General features: G+C 44.1%; 1 protein-coding gene across 7 annotated transcripts in view; it reads left to right on the forward strand.

The window, feature by feature from the left end:
* The window catches only part of VRK3 (VRK serine/threonine kinase 3), a 59227-nt gene that overhangs the window by 26404 nt on the left and 13948 nt on the right, over positions 1-18875 (forward strand). For all 7 annotated transcript variants that reach the window (XM_049900375.1, XM_049900374.1, XM_049900372.1 and 4 more), the window contains 5 exons: positions 2786-2870; positions 3412-3517; positions 5548-5640; positions 7562-7694; positions 13982-14102. In XM_049900375.1, the coding sequence (XP_049756332.1) occupies positions 2786-2870; positions 3412-3517; positions 5548-5640; positions 7562-7694; positions 13982-14102 (538 nt within the window). The remainder of the gene's footprint in view (positions 1-2785; positions 2871-3411; positions 3518-5547; positions 5641-7561; positions 7695-13981; positions 14103-18875) is intronic.

The raw sequence follows: 18875 nt of genomic DNA on the forward strand, positions 1-18875 counted from the left end.
GTGCCCACAACCTGCCTCTGGTTACTCCTTAGGCCTCCGGCATCCGAGGACAGACAGTGAATGCTGGGGCCAGCTGGTACCAGCTCTTTTTGTTTGTTTTATCATGGTGAAAATATACACACCGAAACACTGCCAGCACAGCAACTGCCACATTTACAATTCAGTGACATCAGTTACATTTTTTCATGTTATGCCACCATCCTCACTATCCTTTTCCAAAATATGCCACCACTATTACTGTATTTTTACACAAATAATACATACATTCTATGTTTTTTGCCAACCGTGCCCTCTCTCTACAAGGTATTTTGTAGGCACACTATTCTAATTTTGTTCTTAAGGCAACATGTGAAAAAAAATTGGCATAGTGGGGTTTATGAAAATAACTGGCGGTGGCAGGAGCGGGGAGGACATGATTGGGAAACAAATGTAGAAGGTGCACATTATTTTCATAAAAATATGGTAGCATAAGCCCAGTGCCCCCCAAACAACAGATTCCTCTCTCTCCCACCAGTAAACATCAGTAATCCTTGGTTTCTATATATTATTTCATGTAACTGAGATCATACAGTAGTTGTCCTTTTGTGACTGACTTGTTTTGCTCCATATGTTCTCAGTGTTCATTCATGTTATAGCATGTATCAGTACTTCATTTCTCTTTATGACTGAGTAATATTTCATTGTATGGCTAGACTATGTTTTGTTTGTCTGTTCATCTATTAATGGACATTTTAGTTGTTTCTGCTTCAAACCATTTTTGACAGTTAAGCATTAAATTTTCAGGAGTGTTGCAAGCTGGTAATTAAACACAACCATAATTAAAAATTAAATTGTGTATACAACCAAACACCTCATGGCATTTGGTTTCTTGGTTTGGAAGTTTAGAGTCATGGTTTCATGGGACATACCAGTTAATTGGGCTTATAACATGTTTAGTGCTTCTGTTTACCTGCTTTATTACATAGTACTTGGGATCTTAAAAGCTTGCAAGCAGCCATCCAAGGCACAACAATTGGTCTCTATTTGTCTAGAGCAACAGAGGAAGAAGGAGAGTCAGGAATAGGAGGAGGAAATGAAATGTGTGGCTAGTTACCCCCATGAACAAGTACCTCCTTTGCTGTGAGACCAGAAGAACTGGTTGGTACTTGGCTACTATTACAAAACATTTTGATTAAAGATTCCATAGAAGAATCCTGATCGAAAGGGGGAAATTGCAGAACAGAATTTTAAATTTTTATGGACTGTAGAGTTTCTGGAGCCGTGGAGGGTGGATGAACCCCTGAAACTATTGCCCTGAGAAAACCTTTAAATTTTAAACCAAAAATATTTCCTGAAGTCTTTTTAAAATGAAGCTGTAACTTAGCTTAACTAGTAAATGTCTACCTTGAGCATTATGCTATTTTAAGAACTGTCTCTGGGATCAAAGTGACAGCAGCAACTGGAAAGATTAAATAAGAACCTTGGGCAGTAAGTTTATGTTAACAGAGGAGGAACAACTCAGAGAAGGAGGCCGAGAATGGTTTCACAACTTGAAGAATATAATCAATGTCATTGAATTGTACATGTAGAAACTGTTGAATTGGCGTATATTTTGCTGTGCATATTCTCAACAGCAACAACAGAGTAAATAAAATTGAAAAAATAATAAAATACCACAAAAAATTAAATTGTGTAAACTTGCAATCAAATAGATTATATTAAAAACAAAGGTAATACACTCTCAAAACTCAGTATGTCCAAATTATTTTAGTGTATTTTCTGTTATCTGTGCTCCTGAGATTACTGTGTTTATGTGATTTGTTGCTGTTGTTGTTGGGTGCCATGGAGTGGATTCTGACTCATACAGACCCCGTGTGACAGAGTAGAACTGCCCCGTCGGGTTTACTAGGCTGTAATCTTTACAGCTACTGGGTTGGTTCGAATCACTGACCTTCCTTGCCGTCAGCAGCTGAGCACTTAATCATTGTGCCATCTAAACTCCTTATTTATATGGTGGAAATACTACATAATATACTGGTCTACTGTGCTTTTCTTCCCAACTCCACAATCAGTGATATTACATTGGTAGCTTGAAATTGCCCATGGTGGGAAGTCTTTAGACCTCTCTGGGTGGCATAAACTCTTGTGTTTGACTACTAACCTAAAGGTTGGCAGTTCAATCCTACCCAGCAGCAACATGGAAAAAAGTGCTGGTGATCTCTTTCCGTAATGATTATAGCCAAGAGAACCCTATGCAGCACAGTTCCACTCTATGACACATGGGGTCGCCATGTGTTGGAATCATTCTATGGGAATTTTTTGGGGGGAGGGGGTGGGTAGTCACACCATGGAAATAGGCAAACACTACCAACCAGGGAAGTTTTTCCCTGGGCAGCCACTTGTTAAACTTTTGTCAGGACACCCCTGGCTCTGTACTACCACCTGAGTGCCTGGAAGGTAGATGGATCAAATTACAGTGACACCACGGCCAGGGTAGGCGTTTATTGATCTGATTAGCTGTGCATGTGAATTCAGGAATTATTCTACCATTCTTCCACTCCAGATTTGCATATGCTTTGTCAGATGCTACCAGCGTTCACCCTTGTCACCCGCAGACACGGTTTACAGGCAGTTCAGGGGTCATCTACTCTGTCCTGTCCCCACCCTGCTTTCACTGTAGCCCACCCACAAGGAGGTAGTCTCCCTCAAGGGTTGAGTTGGGTGTGGGGTTGGGCACTCTCTATTTCTGGTTCCTGTGCACCTGGGGCAGGTGAACTCTAACTTCTCAAGCCCCTGCTTTCCGCAGTGAGCAAGTGGAAGAAGCTGTACTCCACCCCCCTTCTAGCCATCCCCACCTGTGTCGGTTTTGGTGTCCACCAGGACAAGTATAGGTGAGCTGCCCCGTTGCCACCCACCCGTCTGTCCCTTGTCCTTCTCCCCTGTCCTGTGCTCTGTATGACTGGGACTCTGGAGCCACTGGCCGGGTAGTTTCTTCCTCCCTTCCCCCCAGTTTGGAGCTGGGTTGGTGCCAAGCTGTGTTAGTTTCTTAGTGCCGCTATAACACAGATAACAAAAATGGGTAGCTTTCATGAACAGAAATTTATTTTTCTCACAGTTTAGGAGGCCAGAATTCAGGGCACTGGCTCTAGGGAAAAGCCATCTGTCCACTCGGGGGGTAATCCTTGTTTCTTTCAGCTTTTCTTCCTCAGTTCCTTGGTCATTTCCACTTGGCATCAGCACATATTTTGGGGGACAAATTCAATCCATAACACCAGCTATCCAGAACCCTTCTTCTTTCCCCCTGGGACTAAAACCATCTAGCCGCCTGGATGGCCTACGTTCCTCCCATTCCTTGTTCATCTCTCCTGCCCCTGGGTGGGCTCAGCCCTGGCCCTGCCTCGCCCTGCCTGATTCAAGCCTCGTGTTCTCCAGGTTCATGGTGTTCCCCAAGCTGGGTAGGAGCCTCCAGTCGGCCCTGAATGACCACCCAAAGCACATCATACCGGAGAGGTCTGTGTTCCAGGTGGCCTGCCGGCTGGTACGTACACACCCACCCAGTTCCTGGGCACGGTGCTTTTCGTTTCAGTCTGTTTGTCGGTTAACTGACAGCGTTTGGTGCTTGCTGAGTGTGTGCTCAGGGTGATCTCTAGAGTCCTGTCTTTGTTACCTAGTGCTTCTACTATTGTTAGGTGCCATTAAGTTGATTCTGACTCAGCGACCTGTAGGACAGAGTAGAACTGCCTCATAGGGTTTCCAAGGCTGTAACTTTTACAGAAGCTGACTGCCACATCTTTCTCTCGTGGAGTGGCTGGTGGGCTCGAATCACTGATCATTCGATTAGCAGCTGAGCACTTAACCCCTGCACCACCAGGGCTCCTTTATCTAGTGCTGCTAAAACAGAGATACCACAAGTGGGTGCCTTTAACAAACAGAAATTTTAATTTTTTCACAGTTTAGGAGGTTAGAAGTCCAGATTTAGGGCACTGGCTCTAGGGGAAGGCTTTCTCTCTTTGTTGGCTCTGGGGGAAGATCCTTGTCTCTTTTCAGCTTCTGTTCCTCCGTCCTTGGCGATCTTCACGTGGCATGTATCTTTGCCTCTGTGCTTCCTGCTCTGTGTCTGTTGTTGCTGTTGTGTGCCATCAAGTCGATTCTGGCTCATAGCGACCCCATATGATAGAGTAGAACTGCTCCATAGGGTTTTCTAGGCTGAAATCTTACAAGAGCAAATTGCCAGGTCTTTCTCCTGCAGAGCTGATAAGTAGGTTTGAACTGTCAACCTTGCACTTAGCTACCAGGTGCTTTAGGGTTGGGCTGCTAGGGCTCCTTCTCTGCGCAATCTGCTCTTTTATATCTCAAATGTGATTGGCTTAAGACACAATATAGTGGTATGGCCTCACTAACATAACAAAGAAAGCCCTATTCCCAAATGGGATTACAGCCAAAAGTGTAGAGGTTTAGGATTTACAACTATTTTGGGGGGAAGTAGCCCAGTGGCGTAGTGTTAAGTCCTACGGTGATTCGAACCCACGAGCTGCTCAACAGGAGAAAGATATGACAGTCTACTTCTGTAAAGATTACAGCCTTGGAAACCCTATGGAGCAGTTCTACTTTGTTCTTACAGAGTCGCTATGAGTTGGAATTGATTGGGGATGCAAGTCAATCCATAACAAGGCTGTTACAGTCATCCTGTCATAGCAGTGGTGGCGTGGGCCAGGGCAGGAGCTGTGTGGGTGTAAGAAGTGGGTGCTCAGGTGTGCTGGAGGTGAACTGGATATGGCCTGTGAGAAAGAAAGAGGGAACAAAGGTGACTTCTGGCTTAACCAGATTTGTGGTTGAGCTATTTATTGAGCAGGGAAGACCAGAAGAGCAAGTTTGGACGTGAAAACCTAGAATTCTGGCTTGAACATTTTAGGTTTGAAATGACTTTTTGATGTTCAGGTGGAGCTAACACCTAGGCAGTTCAATACGTAAGAGTCCCTGGGTGGCGCAAATGGTTAAGTACTCGACCACTAGCCAGAAGATTGGCAGTTCAGAGCCACCAAGAGGTGCCTCAGAAGACAGGCCTACTTGGCAGTCTGCTGCCAAAAGATCACAGCCTTGAAAACCCTGTGGAGCCCAGTTCTACTCTGCACACATGGGGTCACCATGAGTCGGGATCGATTTGAGGGCAACTAGCAACAAGTTCCATCGATATATGAGTCTGGTGCTCAGCAGAAAAGTCGGAGCTAGAGATAAAAATATAAACTGCTGAACTAAATTTATTTCTGCTTGCTAGGTGGCTTTTTTTTATTGTGGGGAGGGGAGATCAATAACCCCCTTCACCTTCTGAGTTTGCCATCATCTAAGAGATAGATACAGGGGTTAGATAGAAACCAACTAGTAGCTTTAGTGTTGTCATAGTGGGCTTCCTCATGCTTCACTGAGAACGTCTCAGACCTGTCCTCTCAGTTACAGGCAGCGCCATATGACCCCAGGGCTAACAGTGGGAGTTCCTACACCAGGCTTTGCATCAGAGCGTCTCTGTGTTAGTCTTCCTACTCACAGATGCTCTCTTCCTTCTTCCCCCAGCTGGACGCCCTGGAGTACCTCCACGAAAACGAGTATGTTCATGGAAACGTGACAGCTGAGAATATCTTTGTGAATCCAGACGACATGACCCAAGTAAGAGCCAGGTGCTCCCCACCTTGGGTTCAGATTCCCACCTATCTCAAAGCCTCAGTTTATTTCACAGTGTTTATTCCAGACAGAATTGATACCCATCATATACAAAGAGTACCTTCAAATACATAAAAAAAATAAGTAACTAAGTAAAAAAAGAATAGGAAAAGCTGTTCATAGAAAAAGAAACCCACAAGTTAGTCAGATACGTGAAAAGGTACTCAATTGGCATAGTAATCATAGAAATACAAGTAAAAATTAGATACTATTTCTCATCTATTGGATGGGTAAAATTAAGAAGAATGGTAATATTGATTGCTGGTAAGGATATAAGGGAACAGGCCTCTGTATCCACTGCTGATGGAAGTGTAAACTGGGCAGCTTCTCTGCAAGTAAGTTGGCGCTAGCGATCAAAATTTTAAATACATCTGTGTCTTGGTCCAGCAGTTCCTCTTTTAGGAATGTATTCTATCCGTGTATTCACAGGGCTATTCAAAGGTATACGTACAAGGTATTCCTGACGACGATGATTGTAATAGAAAAATGAGAAATCCCTTAACCGTATTGTCCCCGTAGGAAACTGACTAATGTTTCAAAGTTAATTCTGTTAGTCAGGACTCTTTAGTTGCAAATGACAGAAGCCCAGATTAACATGGGTTAAGCAAAAAAAAAAAAAAAAAGGAGGGAAGGGATGTAATTTCTTGGTTCATGGAACGGAAAAATTCAGGACTTGACTGGCTTCAAACATGGCTGAATCTGGGACCTCAAGTCATTTCATTGGGAAGCCGTCTCTTCCGTCTTTGGGCTCTTTTTGCTTCTGCATTGCTCATTATCCGATAGACTCCCTTCTTGGTGATGAAATTGCTGTGAGCCCTCCCAAAACAAACAGACCCAGTTGCCATGGAGTTGACTCCAATTGATGGCACCCCTTTTTGTGCCAGAGTAGAACTGTGTTCCATAGGTTTTCAGTGACTGATTTTGCAGAAGTCAGGCCTTTCTTCCAAGGTACAGCTGGGTAGACTCAAATTGCCAACTTTCCCATTAGCAGCTGAGCACGTCCACCATTTGCACCATCCAGGAAAAAAAAATCCCAGCAAAGTCAGGCTTAGATCCCCTCAACGCAGCAACCCCAGTGAAAACCTCAGGTGAGCCCCACCTGCATCACACGGACTGAGGAGTGATCCTATAACTCTATATAGAAGAAGGGGACGTAGGTCCCACATAGACAAAATCAACACTTGTCACCTAGCTGTGTGATAGAATAAGATGTAGCCACTAAAAAGAAGACGATATAGTTGGCTTTATTTATGTATCTGGAAGATCAAGACTTTAATTTTTGTTTTGAACTCATTAAAACCTCCAAACCTGTGTGAGGTGGGGACTGTTATTGTAATTTTATAGACGAGGAAATCAAGGCATAGAGACGCTTCCCTAACTTGCCTGAGGTTGTACAGCCACTAAAGGGTAGAGCTGGAGGAGTCCCTGGGTGGCACAGATAGTTAAGCACTTGGCTACTAACAGTAAATTTGGCAGTCCAGACCCACCCAGAGGTACCTGGAAGGAAATAAAGGCCTGGCAATCTACTTCCAAAAGGTCACAAAAACCCTATGGAGCAGGTCTACTCTGCATATGTCAAGTCAGAATTGACTCCGTGGCAACTAACACCAGCACAACATTAGTGGATTACTTCTAGATAATGAGTTTAGGAAGCAATAGGAACGGTTGGTCTGGGACTTTTTGCTTAGCACTGCTCTGTACTGTTTGGCCTTTTTGCTATGAGCATGCCTTAATTTTATAATTTAAAAATATGTCATTTGTCATGGGTGGGTTGTTTCAAGTTGTATCCTCAGTTGAAATCTCTGGCTTCGTGAGTCCTGCCCAGCTCCTAACCTGCAAACTGTATGGCTTCTCCCTACATCTGCAGGTGACCATGGTAGGCTACGGCTTCACCTTCCGGTACTCTCCAGGTGGCAAGCATGTGGCCTACATTGAAGGCAGCAGAAGCCAACACGAGGGGGACCTCGAGTTCATTAGTGTGGACCTGCACAAGGGATGCGGTAAGAGCCAGAGGAGGGCTCGGGTTCAGGACCATGGACACGTGCTCCTCCCTCAAGGGCAGCTCTGGAGGTTCACAGGGGTCCCTGGGTGGTGCAAACATTAACACACCCAGCTGCTAACCAAAAGGTTGACCAATCGAGTCCACCCAGAGGTGCCTTGGAAGAAAGACCTGGTGATCTACTTTGGAAAAATCAGCCATCGAAAATCCTGTGGAGCACAGTTCTAGTCTGACACGCATGGGGTCACCATGAGTCGGAATCGTCTTAAGGGCAAAAAAAAAAAAAAAAAAGAGGGGGGAGTTCAAAACCATGGATTGCAGATGGCCAGCCACAGGAGAGACTCTGTTAGCTCCCTAGGACCGCTGTAGCAAAACATTACGGGCTGGGTGGCTTACGTAAGGACAGAAATTTATTGTTTCACTCACTGTTCTGGAGGCTAGGAGTCCAAACTTAGGGGTTGGCAGAATCATGCTCTTTCTGAAGGCACTAGGGGAGGGTCCTTTCTTGTTTCTCCTGGCTTCCGGTCGCCCCAGACATTGCTTTGCTTATAGAAGCATCTTCACATGGCCATTACTCCTCTCTCTCTGTGCCTTCTCCTCTTTTACCAGGACACCACTCATGTTAGATTAGGACCCACCCTACCCTAGTCTGACCTCATATATTAACACCATCAGAGAGCTTATTTCCAAACAAGGTCACATTCACAGGTACCGGAGTTAGGACTTCAGCCTATCTATTTGGAGAGTCCCTAGGTGGCACACATGGTTAAGTGGTTGGCTGCTAACTGAAAGGTTGATGGTTCAAACCCACCAGCTGCTCCACAGGAGAAAGATGTGTAGTTTGCTTCCATAAACATTACAGCCCTGAAAACCTGGTGAGGCAGTTGTACTCTGTCCTGTAGATCACTATGAGTCAGAATCGACTCGTAGGCTACAGGGGTGGTTTGGAGAGCCTAGCAGTTCAGCAGTGTGGACAGCAGGTGACCATTACAGAGGGAAGTGCCAGGACATGGGATTCAGCACCACAGACAGCGAGTAGCTGGACACAAAGGAAAGCTGTGTAGCTCTAAGGTGGGAATGCAGGATACAGGGCAAGACTCACTCGGGGGGGCTGTTGAGGAGGCAGGTGGCGCTCTGTATCTGGAGTAGTGTAGGGAAGTCGGGGCTGGAGGCTCAGCTCTCGGGGTATCATAAGAATTGTCAGCCGACACCCTGGGAGAGATTGAGATTATCTAGAGAAGGAGCATGGAATGAGGAGAGGACTCGGGGTGGATTCCTTGAGGAGCCTCAGCCCCACTTACTTAGATTTCTTTATATCACAACCACCCCTGTGCTGAGTCACTCCAGACTCTCAGAAAAAGCATTTTAGATTTTTAGAAAGTTTGGGGGTCACGTGTGGGCTCATCACTGTCCCAAATTCAAACCTGGGTGTAAGGATGGTCACAGTGCCAGTAATAATCATTTTATCTGTGCAGTCTACCTGCTTAGGCATATTTTAGGCTCCTTCATTAAAGAGTCTAAGTTGCCATCTTTACAAATATGTACATATGTTCATTATATGGCAAATGCCTGTCTATGTGGAAAGGTGAAGGAACGTGATGTGCTGATTAATTGAGTATTCTGGAAATGAATTTACCTCATTTGGCACACTAAATGAAGTGTCAACATTTTATTACAACACACACACTGGGCTGCTGCGAACAGCCTGTAATCTCTCATGACTTGGGGACACATCTGAGTCTTTTTTTCCTGCCAACGTGCCCTAACAAGAATCAGTTGTCACTGCTCAGTGTTGTGGGCCTGGGAGGTTGGCGTGAAACTGTCTGATCTCTACAGAAGAATCCTGATTAGAAGCGGAAAATGCAGAACAGAATTTCAAGTTCTCCTGGAATCCCAACTTTCTGGGGCCATGGAGGCTAGGTGAACCCCCTAAAACTATAGCCCTGAGATAATCTTTAATCTTTAAACCAAAAAGATTCCCTTAAGTCTTCTGAAAACCAAACAGTAGTTTAGCTTAAGTAGTAAAGAATGTCTGCTTTGAGCATTGTGCTCTTTTAAGAACTATTTATATGGGGGTCAAATGGACAGCAGCAACTTGAAAGGTTAGATAGGAACCACCGGGGGCAGTGAGTTTATGTTAATGGGGGAGGAACAATGAGGAAAGGGAGAATGAGAATGGTTGCGCAACTCAAAGAATATAATCAGTGTCACTGAATTGTACATGTGGAAACCTGAATTGGTGTGTGTTCTGCTATGTGTATTCTCAACAACAGAAAATCAACGAATAATTAAAAAAGAAAAAACAGTCATCTCACGCTGCGAGGTAGCTACTTGTTGACTTCGCATCTGTCTTTTCTGCCAGAAAACCTAGTCAGAGCTGGGTGGAGAGAAATCTTCACTACTAGGTTGCTCCCGTTGTTGAGACAGCATCAGGACTGACAATTGCATTTTGGCTGATGACTCAGCTTGTGCTTCTTCCACGTTTCCCTTTGTGTGTTTGTGAATGTGAGCGTACAGGGTGGCTCAGGCCTCCCACGTCAACTACAAGCCGGAAAGCAGCTTAGAGCCCATCTCTGTTGAGGCGAGTCCATGATGCCATTTCTTTTTTTTTTTTAATAATATCTCGTTGTGTTTTTGGTGAAGGTTTTACACAGCAGTTTGTACACAGAGTTGTTTGATGACGTTGGTTACATTCCTCGCAGTACCTGAACATCCTCATCATTTCTGTTCTGGTCGTTCTGTTTCCATTAATCTAGTTTCCCTGCCTCCTTACTTTCTCATCTTTGTTTTAAAATCATTTTTGACTGTTTGGTCTTATATAGAGGATTTTTTAAAGGGGCACAGTACTTAACGGGAGATATTCTTTATTTTGTGAGCCATTTTGTTATTTAGCTAAAAGGTGATCTCATGAGCTAGTTTCAGTTCAAGATTTATTTAAAAAGAATCTCAGGGAGTTCACTAGTCTCAATCAGTCCAGTAGGTCTGCCTTTTTTCTTTTTTTTTTTTAGGATATGAGATCCTGTTTCACATTTTCTCCCATTCTATCAGGACGTATCTATCGTGGGTCCGTGGTGCCATCTTTGTGCCGGTTTTGCTCTAGTTCCAGTATTACATCTAATAAAGCCTGATGCTTCTCTAATACTGTTACATTTAGAAATAGACAAACAAAAAAAAAAACCACCCACATGCCTGTTCACGTCCCCCCACCAGAATGAGCTCCCCGAGGGCAGAAGCAGCATCTGTGCCTCCAGTGTCTTTTGGTAGAAGGCCCGGTTTCGTCAATGCTTGGTGTCTGGTGAATGCTTATGTGAGGAGTTGTCTGAATGTTGTGACTAGGAGGCTTGAGGAAAACAAAGACACTTTCTGTTTCTGTCTTAGTTATCTAGTGCCGCTGTAGCAGAACTACCACAAGTGGGTGGCTTTAATCAACAGAAATTTATTTTCTCACAGTTTAGGAAACTGGAAGTCCAAATTCAGGGCGCTGACTGTAGGGGAGGGGTTTCCGTCTTTGTCAGCTCTGGAGGAAGGCCCTTGTCTCTTTAGCTTCTGTTCCTTCACTCCTCTGTGACCTTCATGTGGTGTGGTATCTGTCTTCCCCCATCTCTGCTTGTTTGTTTAATCTCTTTTATATTTCAGAAGAGATTGACTCAAGACAGACCCTACACTAATACGGTCTAATTAATGTAACAAAGAAAACGTGTTCCCGAATGGGATCATAACCACAGGTATAGACCAAACCCACTGCCATCTAGTTGATTCCGACTCACAGTGACTGTATTGGACAGAGTAGAACTGCCCCATAGGGTTTCTAAGGTTGTAATCTTTACAGAAGCAGACTGCCACATCTTCCTCCCGTAAAATGGCTGGTGGGTTTGAACCACCGACCTTTTGGTTAGCAGCTGAGCTCTTAACCGCTGCATCACCCAGGCTTCTTAACCACAGGTATATATAAAAAAAACAAACGGTATAGGGGTTAGTAATTACCGCACATATTTTTGGGGACACAATTCAAGCCATAAAGTCTCCTTTGCCTGACCTGACTAGGCTGGGCTTGGTGTCCTCCCTGAGTAACCTCTTGGGCTGTTCTGTCTCCTTTGTAGCTCAGGTCAACCCACACACCAGGAACATCTTCCCCTCTCAACTGCTCGCTCATTTACTCAGTGCTGCCATGTTATGGATTGAGTTGTGTTCCCCAAAAATGTATTGTAAGTCCTAAACCCCATACCTGTGGATGTAATATAATTTGGGAATGGAGTTTTCTTTGTTATGTTAATGAGACCATATCCTGTAGGGTGTGTTTTAAGCCAGTGACTTTTGAGATATAAAAAGAGCAGATTAGCACAGAGAAGGAAGCACAAAGGAGGGGGAAGATACACGTCACATGAAGATCACTGAAAAGAGACAAGGACCTTCCCCCAGAGCCCACAGAAAGAGAAAGTCTTCTTGAGCCAGCGTCCTGAATCTGGACTTTTAGCTTCCTGAACTGTGAGAAAATAAATTTCGTTCTTTAAAGCCACCCCGTGTGGTATTTCTATTACAGCATGTCTGACTTTCCTAGTACTGCTATAATGGAAATACCACAAGCAGGTAGCTTTAAAGAACAGAAATTTATTTTCTCACAGTTCAGGAGGCTAGAAGTTCAAATTCAGGGCACCAGCTCTGGGGGAAGGCTCTCTCTCTGTCAATTCTGAGGGAAGATCATTGTTTCAGCTTCCACAGTTCCAGAGTTCCTCAGTTCCTTGGCCATCTCCATGTGGCATCTCTCTTCCCCATGTGTGCTTGCTTGTGTCTGTGTCTAATCTGCTCTTTTATATCTCAAAAGTCACTAGGTTTAAGCCACACTCTGCATGGATATGACCTCATTAACATAACAGAGAAAACTCTATTCCCAAATGAGATTGCATCTGCAGTTTTAAAATCCTAAAACCCACCACCATCAAGTTGATGCTGCCTCATAGCAATCCTACAGGACGGAGTAGAACTGACCCACGGGGTTCCAAGGCTGACATCTTTACGAAAGTAGACTGCCACATCTTTCTCCCATGTAGCGGCTGGTGTGTTTGAACCACTGACTTTTCACTTAGCTGCCGACTGTTTAATAACTGTGCTGCCAGGGCTCCCATCCACGGGTATAGGGGTCAGGAATCCAGCATATGTTTTTGAGGGACACAATTCAATCTGTAACAATTGGCAAGGGCCGGGACCTAAGTAAACACTTGTCTGGGTTTGCAGAATGAAGCCTGGGGCCCGGCACAGTGGGCACAAAGGACCATTTGAAAGAGTGAGTGCATGAAATGAAAGGGTGAAAGGATGAGAGTGAGCTAGGGAAAGAGTGGGTGAAAAAAGTATGGGGAGAGTGAACAGGAGTAATTGAGACAATAAGAGAATTGAGAATGTTGTTGGGTGCCATCAAGTTGATTCCAACTCATAGCAACGCATGTGTCATGGGTTGAATAGTGTCCCCCCAAAATATGTGTCAACTTGGCGAGGTCGTGATTCTCAGTATTGTGTGACTGTCATCCATTTTGTGATCTGATGTAATTGTCCTGTGTGTCATAAATCCTAATCTTTGCCTGTGGTTAATGAGGCAAGATTAGGTTATGGTAAAGAGGATAATTCAGGTCACAGCCCTGATCCAGTGTAAGGGGAGTTTCTCTAGGGTGTGGCCTGCATCACCTTTTATCTTACCAGAGCTACAATGGAGAGAAGCAGGCACAGAGATAAGGATCTCATACCACCAAGAAAAAAGGGGAAGCAGAGCCTGTCCTCTGGACCTGGGGTCCCTGTGCCGAGAAGCTCCTAGACCAGGGGAATATTGATGACAAGGACTTTCCCCCAGAGCCAACAGAATGAGAAAGCCTTCCCCTGGAGCTAGTGCCCGAATTCATTTGGACTTCTAGCTTTCTAGACTGTGGAAGAATAAATTTCTGTTTGTTAAAGCCATCCACTTGCGGTATTTCTGTTATAGCAGCAGTAGATAACTAAGACACCATGTGATGGAACAGAACTGCCCCATAGGGTTTCCTGGGCTGTAATCTTCACAAGAGGAAATCTCCAGACCTTTATCTTGAGGAGCAGCTGGGTAGGTTTGAACGACCAACCTTTCACTTAGCAGCTGAGCACTTCACCATTCTCCATCAGGGTGAATGGAAAATGAAGGGATGGATAAGACAAGCCATGTGTTTGGATGGTTGAAGTGAGTGCATGGCTGAGAGGCAGACAGTCAGGAGGGCATGGATATGACAGTGAGTGGAGCATCCAACTGAGTCGCCTCCCCTTCCTCCCCAGGGCCCTCCCGCCGCAGTGACCTCCAGACCCTGGGCTACTGCATGCTCAAGTGGCTCTATGGGTGCCTGCCGTGGACAAACTGCCTCCCCAACACTGACGACATCATGAAGCTGAAGGAGAAGTGAGTCTGGCGGGGGGCAGGTGGGACGGAAGCTCAGAACCAGATAGGAAGGAGGGGTCAGTGGCCCTCGGATGTGCGCTCTGCCGTCCAGCCCAGTGGACGAGGCCGTGGGTCCCAGATACACACCGCCTGGGCTCACCTTCCAGCCCAGAGGGTCCTTGATCCTGGTGGGGTGGTACCCTCTTCCGTGAGAGGGGGTCCTGTCAGCACCCACCTCCTGGGGATGTGGGAAGATGGGGGAGGCAGATACACACGGGACTTAACACAGAATCTGCCCAGAGGAAGTGCTCACCGGGCTTTGGCACCAGGACTCACTGGTTCTCAGGGCAAGAATGCGAGCAGATCAGGCCTGGGCTCTGCCTTAGCCAGCACCATCAACCGGTCAGGGTTCACGCTTCAAATAAGGTTGTTGCTATTTCAATCTGAGTTTTCTAGAGGAGCAAAATCAGTGAAACATATATGCAGGTAGTCCCTGACTTATAACAGAGCTCCGTTCTGATGACTCTGTCCTGAGTTGAGTCTGATGTAAATCAGTTACCTCATTTTTTTTTTTTTTCCTAGTTGTCGTTATTATTGCCTTTTATTAGCAGTTACTTTCATTATTATTGCCTTTATAAATTCAATCTTTGTCTCTGGGAGTTGGAAACATTACGTGTAAGCTTAGATATATTTTGATACTTATCAATATTAAAAAACACAAATCATAAATATTTACTCTGATGATGAAGAAGAGTTGGACGATTTATTGGCGTTTTGTCAGTTGTGGTAATAGCTCCACTTGTGGAAGGTTCTGGATCATCTGGATTATTCCTGGGGATGGGGATGGCATTTCTAGTGGGAAATTTAGTGAGACTTGTCCGTGTGGTTCTTTTCTTTATTCCTTCATATATTTCACGGCAACATCTCACTACTTTCCAAATCTGCCTTACTGACTTTAGCAAAGTGATCAGCGTTTGGGTCTAAGTTTTCAAGCAACTGAAGCCCCTGATGTAGCTTAGAAAACTAAATCTATACAGCATTGTTTTGAACAGTAAATCATAAAATTGAACAGTTGAGAGTGAACATCTGAGAGTGATAACATCAGCAAATTATAAACTGCAATACTGTATGTAGTACATATTACTAATGATAAGATGTACAAAAAAAAAAGATGGTCGTAAGCACGGTTTGTCATAACTCGATTATGTCTTAACATCAGGGACTACCTGTACAGTAAAACATGTGAAAGCCAGAACCTGCATAAGGTGTAAACCTGTCTGAGAAAGAAAGCTCAAATATTTTCTACTAATAGAGAGTGATAAAGAAGTGATAAGACTGCACCCTGTCAAAGGTGGAAAACTTCCTAGACCTGCAAAAACAAGGCAGTCCCATCAAGCTCCGGCTCTCACAGGTTTTACTGTGTAAATATACAGGGACAGATTTACTTCCAGGAAATGGGTCATACAATTTTGGAGGCTGGCGTATCCCAAATCCATGGGTTTGGTGGCAGGCTGGAGACCTCTGCTGGCTCACAGGATTGTGTGGGTTGGCAAATCCAAGATCTGTAGGTTAGGTAGCAGGCTGGAAACACTTGCAGACTTATATCCCCAGAACCAGAAGTCAGGCAATGAGAAGAGTGCAGCGTTGAGGAAGAGAGTGAGCTTTGCCAGAACATCCATTTATATACTGGAGGCAGACCATAGCCCCAAGGAAACTCTGTCTTAGCTATCCTCAGAAATATCACAAGTGGATGGTTTTAGCAAAAAGAAAAGCTCTCACAGTCTAGGAGGCTGGAAGTCCAGATTCAGGGTGTCAGCTGCAGGGGAAGGCTTTCTTTCTCTGTCAGCTCTGGGGGAAGGTCCTTGTCATCAATCTTTGCTGGTTTAGGAGCTTCTCAGCTCAGGGACCCTGGGTCCAGAGGACACACTTTTCTCCCGGCCGTTCTTGTGGTGGGAAGTCTCCTCTCTTTTATATCAATTTTCTGTTTTGTATCTCAAAAGAGATTGACTCAAGATATAACCTAATCCTGTAGATTGAGTCCTGCCTCATTAACATAACTGCCTCTAATCCTGCCTCAATCACATCATAAAGGTAGGATTTACAATACAGGATGATCACATCAGATCACAAAATGATGGATAACCATGCAATACTGGGAATCATGGCCTACCCAAGTTAGCACACATTTTTGAGGGGCACAATTCAATCCATAATACCTTCCAACTGATTGCTTGGATCAGATTACAAAATGAAAGATGATTACATAGTGCCTGCTGAACCACTGAGAATTAGAGTCTAGTCATGTTGACACAGAATGTTGTGGTTTTGTGCTGTCAAGTTGATTCCAACTCATAGTGACCCCATGTGACAGAGTAGAGCTGCCCAATAGGATTTCCTAGGCTATAATCTTTACAGGAGCAGATTGCCAGGTCTTTTTTCCTGAAGAGTGGCTAGCAGGTTCGAACTGCAGACCTTTCAGTTAGCAGCAGAGCACTTAACCATTTCACCACCAAGTCTTCTGCATATAACTCACACACACACACACCTGTTGCTGTTGAGATGATTCCAACTCATAGCGAATCTGTTGGACAAGAGTAGAACTGCCCCATAGGGTTCCTAGGCTGTAATCAAGGACATCATACATGAAGAAAGCAAAAGGTCATTAAAAAGACAGGAAAGAAAGAAAAGACCAAAATGGATGTCAGAAGAGACTCTGAAACTTGCTCTTGAACATCGAGTAGCTAAAGCAAATGGAAGGAAGATGAAATAAAAGAGCTGGATGGAATATTTGAAAGGGCAGCTTGAGAAGACAAAGAATTGTAATGAAATGTGCAACGACCTGGAGTTAGAAAACCAAAAGAGAAGAACAAGCTTGGCATTTCTCAAGCCAAAAGGACTGAAGAAAAAACTCAAGGCTAAAGTTGCAATATTGAAGGATTCTGTGGGCAAAAAATTGAACAATGCAGGAGGCATCAAAAGCAAATGGAAGGAATACACAGAGTCACTGTACTAAAAAGAATTGGTCAGTATTCAACCATTTCAGCAGGTAGCATATGATCAAGAACTGATGGTACTGAAGGAAGAGGTCCAGGCTGCACTGAAGACATTGGTGACAAACAAGACTCCAGGAATTGACGGAATACCAGTTGAGATGTTTCCTTAGATGGATGCAGCACTGGAGGTGCTTGCTTGTCTGTGCCAAGAAATTTGGAAGACAGCTATCTGGCCAACTGACTGGAAGATATCCAAATTTGTGCACGTTCCAACGAAAGATGATCTAACAGAATGCAGAAATTATCAAACAATATCATTAATGCCACACACAAGTAAAATCTTGCTGAAGATAATTCAAAAATGGTTGTAGCATTACATCATTAGGGAACTGCCAGAAATTCAAGCCAGATTCAGAAGAGGACGTGGAACCAGGGATATCATTGCTGATGTCAGGTGGATCTTAATGGCAAGCAGAGAATAACAGAAAGATGTTTATCTGTGTTTTATTGGCTGTACAAAAGCATTCCACTGTGGATCACAACAAATTATGGGTAACATTGCAAAGAATGGGAATTCCAGAGCACGTAATTGTGTGCAACCTGTACATAAACCAAGGTGCAGTCTTTTAAACATAACGAGGGGACACAGTGTAGTTTAAGATCAGGAAAGGTGTGCATCAGGGTTGTATCCTTTCACCATACTTACTCAATCTGTATGCTGAGCACATAATCCCGAAAAGCTGGACTATATGAGGGTAAGTCAAAAAGCATTGCAACAAAATCATATAAACTTTTATTAAACAAAAATATTAAAACGTAAAGCTATTGTTTCTCGACATACCCTCCATGTAGGCCTGTACACTTCTGAATGCGGTGTTTCCATCTATCTACCCTTCCCTGGTAGCATAGTGGTTAAAAGCTATGGCTGCTAACAAAATGGTTAACAGGCGCTCCTTAGAAACTCTATGGGGCAGTTCTGCTCTGTCCTATAGGGTTGCTATCAGTCGGAATCGACTTGATGGCAGTGGGTTCAGTTTTTTTTTTTTTTTTGGTAACCCTTCCCTGAAGAATTCTGAGTTCTTCAATTTACACTATGTCAAAATGGCAGTTTCGACATCCTTCAGGGACTCAAATCCTGTTCCTTTTAAATGTTTTTTGAGTGTTGGGAACAAAAAGAAGTCTGAAGGGGCAAGATCAGGGCTGTAGGGTGGATGGGGTAAAGTTTCCCCACAAAATTCTCAGAGGACAGCCCTTGCTACCCTTGAAGAATGAGCAGGAACATTTGTCATGATGGAAAAAAAAATCCCTTGGCGTGACTTTCGTGGTCTTTTTCTCACCAATGCAGTTTTCTGCTTTCTTAAAACTTCTTTATAATAAGTCCCTGTGATCATCCTGTGTCTTGTGAGAAAATTTATTAGATTATCCCTTTGGAATTCCAAAAAACAGTCTCCATAACTCGAGTGGTCTTCTCTCTCTTGGCCCATCTTTGAGGTCTTCCCAACCTTCCTTAAAATGCTTGGTCCATCTAAAAACTTGTTTTGTGTGGGGCAGCGCTCCCATAGACTTGTTGCAAAGCTTCAATGAATTGGGAAGATATCCACCTTTTTGTTAAAAATTTCATACTAGCCCTGACCTCAAAATCATTTTTTCCTTGGGACAAAAAGCATCTTTTTCTTTTAAAGGCACTGTAACGATACTGAGACAAGTGTATTACTGAGAGAACTTGTCTGCATCCATCCACTGATCACAGAGACATGTTTAAACACATTTTGTTTGGAATAAACACATGCATGTATAAACT

Source organism: Elephas maximus, chromosome 11 (genome assembly GCF_024166365.1).
Source record: "Elephas maximus indicus isolate mEleMax1 chromosome 11, mEleMax1 primary haplotype, whole genome shotgun sequence".
NCBI lineage: Eukaryota > Metazoa > Chordata > Mammalia > Proboscidea > Elephantidae > Elephas > Elephas maximus.